The 7,074-nt window shown below is 43.2% G+C and overlaps 1 protein-coding gene across 1 annotated transcript; it reads left to right on the top strand.

Moving 5' to 3' along the window:
* The first annotated feature begins 1,218 nt into the window (after positions 1–1,218).
* On the top strand, positions 1,219–5,066 carry LOC105052031 (zinc finger CCCH domain-containing protein 24). Its single transcript, XM_010932714.4, has 2 exons — positions 1,219–1,441; positions 2,135–5,066. The coding sequence occupies exon 2, from the start codon at positions 2,184–2,186 to the stop codon at positions 4,425–4,427; it is 2,244 nt and encodes a 747-aa protein (XP_010931016.1). The 5' UTR covers positions 1,219–1,441; positions 2,135–2,183; the 3' UTR covers positions 4,428–5,066.
* The last annotated feature ends 2,008 nt before the right edge of the window (positions 5,067–7,074 follow it).

The raw sequence follows: 7,074 nt of genomic DNA, 5'->3' as shown, positions 1-7,074 counted from the left end.
CTGTATGCGCAGTTCACGTGTTACGTGCCAACATGGTAGTAGTTGGAACCACCCATGCAAACGTAACACATATTGTTAAACTTAAGTATTGGCATACACGACATAGCGGATTTTTTTTTTTTGAAAAGACACATAGCAGATGGTTCAAAACTATAAAACGGTAACGCATCCTGAAACTGCCATTATTTTAAATTATAATATTAACTAAAATTAATATTTATAAATATTATTTTATAGTATAGCATTTATAGTTCACCGTTAGAAATCTTCATTGTTTAAGTTCTAGGGAGCTTTTATAACATTCATTATTTGATTCGGGAAAAAGAAAAACAAACGATCAATCCGGGGATAATAAACCGTTACTTTGGTTATAACAATCAATAACGACGTCCGAAAAGACTTAACGATCGAGGTTGTACAAACCATCTAGTCTACCCTAGTCAGACAAAAGTAGCAATATTTTACCAACGGTGTCCAGAGTTGCTCCCCTAAATAACCAAAATGCCCTTATGTATCTGGACGCTCATCTTTTCGCATCCTCTCTCATCTCGTAAATTCTTCCCTCTTTCGAGGGCAAAACTGTCATCTCGCCTCCCTTTCTATGTAAGGAAGCGCAAAACCAACCTAACGTCCCTCCGAAATTTCGAGAATCCCAAAGAGATAAGCCTTTATCAAATAAATTCGTACAACAAAATCTCACATATAATAATGATATTCTTGACCACCTTTTGAATAACTTCATCTTTAGTATCAATTCGCTCTACGCATTTTAGTCGGGGTGATAATATCACATAATAACGTCAAGATTAAAAGAGCAACGGAGTATATGAGATTTTTATTTTTTTATTTTTATTTATTCGGCTTTGACCATTTTAGAAATGGGATTTGACTGCTGCCTGCAGTCGGGAAGAGCACCGGATTCGCGGACTCGATTTCGGATTCCAATCCAGCACACCCTTCCCGCGAGGCGCACGCGCCCCTCGCGGCCCCTCTTTCCACCGGCCCGGCCGGTTACCGCCCGTTTGAATTCACCTAGCCCCTAACCCGCTGCATTTAATACGAATTTCGAGTAAATTTCATTTCGACCGCCCGAGGTAAGTAAAAAGAGGCTGGTAGAAAGAAAGAGACGGGATTAAAATTTCATGCGAAATTTACCTGTCATTTGGCGAGCGTTTCATTTCGTTTTAATTTGGAGACGTTGGAGGGTCCGAAAGCAAAGAAGGAAGAGAGCCCCTTTCCCCTCCTGCTCCCACTCGCCTCTCCGGGGCTTCTTAGATCGGTCATGGAGATCGCGACGGAAGCCGGGTATCATCCCCGCGATGGCCGATTTTTAGAGCAGTTCACGCCGTGCTCCACCGCCCACTTGTTCCGGTTCTCCGATCGGCGAAGGATCTGAAGGATGGCGATTTTGCTTGTTTCTTAGCTGATTTCTCTCCGATAGGTATATAAAAGTCGTACGCCTTTTAGTGATTCGTGGAAAGATTTCTGGGGTCATGGTGGAAAACTTTCCTGATTTGGATCGTTTGCTATTTATTGGAAATTTAGATGGTTTACGGAGGTTTGATTGTATGAACTCGAGTGGGTTTAAAAGTTTTGTGGGATTTTTTTGGTTTATATTAGTTATATATGTTAACTTATTGATGTTTCTACTTCTCAGCTTCTTATATGATGCTGGAAATCTTTCTAGCATCATCTTGTTGATTTATTTAATATATGTTTTTGCGCCGAAATTCTATGAATTCTGAAAATAGATTGCGATGTTAAACTCATTTTTGATCATCGGGATATTAAATCAGGAAAGCAATTCTTCTTTGTGAGGAAAATTCATCAAACTTTCGCTATTTCCACTAAAAAAATCTTTCCTTTTTCCCTAACTTTTATATTTTTAGTAATGATTCGATTTTTGACTCTTTTGACACCGTATTTTATTATTTACCTTATTTCTTCATCCCATCTTTGAAAGATCTCCATTATCCTAACTTTGTGCTACAAAATTCTTCATTATGGAAAACATCGTCACCAAATCATGGAATATATCCCTTCAATCGCAATCTAACTCCACGATCTAGTGCGAAAATTTCTGCATTTTCTCAATTTCCAAACAAAGGCTTATATTTTTTCTTTCCATTTTTAGCTCGCCAATCGACTTTAAATACCAGAGCCGATCTCCGGTAGGTCGAAGCATGTGCGGTGGTCCTAAGCGCATAAAACCCTCGTCGTCTCCCTCCTCCGAAGAAGCCCGAAGCCCCTACCCAGGCAAACCGATGAACCACCTAACCGTCGAGACCGACGACTCCTTCTCCACCCTCCTTGATCTCGCCGCCAACAACGATGCAGAAGGCTTCCAGCGATCCCTCGACCGTGACCCCTCAGCTGTTGATGAAGTCGGCATGTGGTATGGCCGCAAGAAGGGCACCAACTTGATGATCCTTCTGCACCGAACTCCGCTGATGGTCGCCGCCACCTATGGCAGCCTTGATGTGCTCCGTCTCATACTTGCCCTCTCGGTTGTTGACGTTAACCGGGGCTGCGGTCCCGACAACGCCACTGTCCTCCACTGCGCTGCCTCCGGTGGCTCGCCGGACGCTGTTGATGCTGTTAAGATTCTGCTTGCAGCTGGAGCTGATCCTAATGCTGTCGATGCCAATGGCCATCGGCCAGCCGACGTGATTGTTGTGCCGCCCATGTTGACTGATGTGAAAGTTGCTCTTGAACAACTACTTGGTGGTTCTTGCTTTGTTTCGGGTGGGGAGCAGCAACTGCAGTATATTGTTCGCTCATCGACCTCAAACTCCAACTCTCCACCCCTGTCCTCATCCCCTGAGGAGGATGGATCCCCGTCCTCTAACTCATCCTCCTCTCCTATGAATGCCAAGTTTGCTGACCCGCCTCCCGCTGCTGTAGCTGAGAAGAAAGAGTATCCGATTGACCCATCGCTGCCGGACATTAAGAACAGCGTCTATGCCACCGACGAGTTCCGTATGTACTCTTTCAAAGTTCGGCCATGCTCACGGGCATACTCGCATGACTGGACAGAGTGTCCTTTTGTTCATCCAGGTGAGAATGCCCGGCGTCGTGATCCGAGAAAGTATCACTATAGCTGTGTCCCCTGCCCTGAATTCCGGAAGGGAGCATGCCGGCTGGGGGACTTATGTGAGTATGCTCATGGTGTGTTTGAGTGCTGGCTTCACCCGGCACAGTACCGCACACGTCTCTGTAAGGATGGGACCAGCTGCAGCCGCCGTGTCTGCTTCTTTGCTCATACGAATGAGGAGCTTCGTCCGTTGTATATGTCAACCGGGTCGGGTGTGCCATCACCCCGGTCCACTGCCTCTGCTGCAATGGAGATGGCAGCAGCGATGGGTCTCATGCCGGGTTCCCCCTCGTCGGTTTCAGCATTGATGTCACCGTTCACACCTCCCATGTCACCGTCGACCACCGGTGTGGCCCACTCCTCACTGTTCTGGCCACAACCCAATGCGCCTGCTCTGCACCTTGCTGGAATCAATCTCCAGTCCAGCAGGCTGCGATCGTCTCTGAGTGCAAGGGACATGCCAGTGGATGATTTCTCAATGATGCCTGATTTTGATGCGCAGCAACTGTATCATGATTTGTGCTTCTCTCGCTTTGGCTCTGCAGCTGCGTATCACTCTGCCCGGTCCAAGGCTCTGACTCCATCGAACCTTGATGAACTTTTCTCAGCTGAGATCTCCTCATCTCCAAGGTACAATTCTGATCAGAGGTCTGTCTTCTCACCATCACACAAAACTGCTTTCCTCAACCAGTTTCAGCAGCAGCAGCAGGGCATGCTCTCACCGGACAATATTAACATGTTCTCATCAAAAGCTGTTGACCACCAGCAGCTGCCTGGGCACTCCTCTCTCTTGCAGGCTTCACTTGGTATCCCTTCTCCCGGCAGGATGTCTCCCCATGGTATTGAGCCACTCTCACCAATGAGTGCCCGTTTGGCTGCATTGGCGCTGCGGGAGAAGCAGCAACAGACACTGCGGTGTCTCAGCTCTCGTGATCTTGATTCTGGCACATTGCCTGTTGTGGGCACCCCTGTGAACTCATCATGGTCCAAATGGGCATCGCCCTCTGGAACCTTGGACTGGGGAGTGAATGGTGAGGAGATAGGTCAGCTCAGGCAGTCCTCATCTTTCGAGATGCGGTCTGGAGGTGAGGAACCGGACCTTTCCTGGGTCCATTCATTGGTGAAGGAATCTCCACCAGAAAAATTAGTTACCGCACCAACGACTTCTGTGGGGCCATCAGCGCCAGTTCCATCTGGTGGTGGTAGTGATGGTGGTGGTGATGGTGATGGTGGTGAGGCTTCAAATGCGAGTCCTCAGATTGATGGGCATGATCAAGCTGCTGTCCTCAGTGCTTGGTTTGAACAGATGCAGCTGGATCAGATGGTAGCTTAGAAAATGAGCAAATTTCTACTAAGCTGCTAGATGGAGGGCATTGGTAGTAGTTAATGAGCCTTGGTAAATAATATTTTTTGGTTAGTTGGGATTTTTAAGAAGGGAAAGAAGTTGAAGGGTTTAATATTCATAGATTCATTTTCTTTAAAGAAGATTTATTATTACTTCAAGAGGGAGTTCAGACAGGTTAAAAGTGGAGGTGGTTTAACTCTAGGTTATTTCAAGGTCTACCCGGGTGAATTACTCTCCTATAGCTAGGATTTATTTTACCTTTTCTTTTTTCTATTTTTTTCTTAATCTCTCTAAGGCCAGATTATATATTATGAAACTTGTCTAGCCTTTTTCCTTTTCTCCTTAATGTTCCCGCTTTTGTTAATTATGATATTTATCTTAATCTTGGTGAAAGTGAAATTGTGTAAAGAAGAGAGGGGAGTTCTTTGTGGAGATCTATGTTTTTTTGACCAGGTCTATTGTTGAGATATGGTTCTGCTGACATTTCATACATGGTGACTTCGATTGTTGACATTGCTGGAGAATCTGAGGGCAGGAAAATATGGTGATGCTGATAAGTTCACTTTATGATGTAACATTGAATCAAACTTGATTGCTATTGCTTCAATTTCATTATATTTTTTTTTATGTTCTTTCTTTCTGGTTTCAGGCCTCTTTCTGTCATGTTTATTTGTGTTTATATCTTATCATTTTGGTTTTTCTAAATGCTGGTGCATTACTTTTCTGGTTATTTTTAACTCGTGTTGAAAGTCCTGATCCTTGCAATCAAAGCAAGCGGTGGCATTGTGGGTCCTGATGGTAGTGATGGTAGGGTCTTGTTGATTTGGAAGTATATGCAGCATGCGTTCCTTAGTATAAGTATCAGATGCATTACTTACCCTTTTTTTGTCAAGTATGTTGATTGACTTGTGCTATAATTGTTTGTGGGGCTTCCTTGAAAGGCTCATGGAGATAATCAATGTGACTGGGTCACCTTCCCCTAATATGGCATGCAATCTGGTTTGTCTTAATTTCCTTTCATGGCCGATGAAAGGAACCTTGTGGTGACTGACGATATCGCAGCTGATTAAGTTTCAAATCTAAGAAATGCTCCTCAAGTCTCTTGAGGAGCTGAAAACTTGAGTTGATTCTGGTCGATTTATCGTCATAGCAACAAAGATGATGGAAATTGATTTTTTTTCAGAAAGTATCCCTGCAAATCTTGCAGGCACTCTTGGGTTCATTATTTGTGGCTGGTTTTGTTGCATGGCATCCATCGAGAATTTTGAAGCAGGAAATAATGCTATTTGTATGGTTTGTGCTATGTAAAATGGGTGGTTGGAGCCTCATTTCTGTCTGATAAACATAATTCTTGTTGCCACATCTCAGTTATATATGGTGTCCCTAACCTCTTTTTTTTTTTCCTGTTTGTTTTAATATCTTCAATGTTCATTGTCAATGTTGGCATCCATTTTTTTTTATTGGAAAATCATAAGATGCTATGTGAACTTCTTGGAGGTGCAAAGTCGTGGACAAGCGTTATGTTCATTAAGCCTTGCTTATTTAGGGACTTAGGTTGATGTGTAATGCTCTTGTTTGTCCAGGTAATGAGGTAAGGTTTTTGCTCAGTTCTTAGAGCATTGGGTTGCAAGAATATCTATGCTTATCTGTTGGGAAATTTATAATTGCTAAGGTTGCCATTTAGCTGAATAATTGGTTGGGATTTTGATACAGGAACTTGAACCAGATGCCTCGCTACGAGACGTCATTATTGAGACTTTGTTTTATGGATGAATAAACGGTTGTCCTAGTCGGTGTTGGGTTGGTGGGGTTTGTTGAGGGCACCATGGACCTCTTTTGATATGCTGCTAGATGGTGACTTAATATTCCAGCTTTGCTGATTTAGAGCTATTACAATTTACAAGCAACATCTAAGTTTGTTCTACGAGTGTTATCAAGAGGTTGAGCTTTGGTGCAATGATAATGTTTTTTACGATCTCAAGGTCATCTGATCCTTCTCATACCTTGCACTGATGGGCGCTTCTCATGCCTTGCAATGGCTGAAGCTTCACATGCTAGGATTGTTATTTTTTTAAAATTATGTTATTATAAAATTATGATGTGTGAACGTATGACTTTCAGAAAGCATTTAGATTTTTTCTGTTACCATTTTGATGCCAACATAGATTTCTTTTTCTCTGGCGTTGTAGGTCTCCAATTGCATATAAAAAAAAAAATAATAGTAATGGCTTCCTGCAAGGTACAACTTGGCGGGATGTTCTGTTGTCACTTGCTAACAAGAGTGTAGTTCTGATTTTTGCATTTAATGTGCCAGCACACCATCATATGAGTGGTCTTGGGAGACTGCTGGTGGATGGGTGGCTTGCGTTTGGTACTGAGAACGTTGAGAGGTTTTAAGATTATTTTTGGAACATTTAAATCAATTAACCGAGTCGATATTGGTGTCTTGTTACTGGTGTCCTTTTGTAGCTCCTGCAATTCATATAGCTTAAATGGGAGAGGATCTGATATTGCTGTATCTTTTAAAAAACGTGGCATAAACAAAGCAAAGTGGAGGAAAATGATTCATGGAGGCTTCGTTTGGATTGGGATTAACGCTTAGTTTAGTATATGGTGTAGGTGGAATGCCTGTCAA

Source organism: Elaeis guineensis, chromosome 13 (assembly GCF_000442705.2).
Source record: "Elaeis guineensis isolate ETL-2024a chromosome 13, EG11, whole genome shotgun sequence".
NCBI lineage: Eukaryota > Viridiplantae > Streptophyta > Magnoliopsida > Arecales > Arecaceae > Elaeis > Elaeis guineensis.
The sequence above is the reverse complement of the archived record's forward strand: the minus strand, read 5'-3'. Positions and strand labels throughout refer to the sequence as shown.

What these genes read in the sequence shown, in the direction of transcription:
- LOC105052031 (XM_010932714.4), top strand. Translation starts at nt 2,184, where the DNA reads ATGTGCGGTGGTCCTAAGCGCATAAAACCCTCGTCGTCTCCCTCCTCC.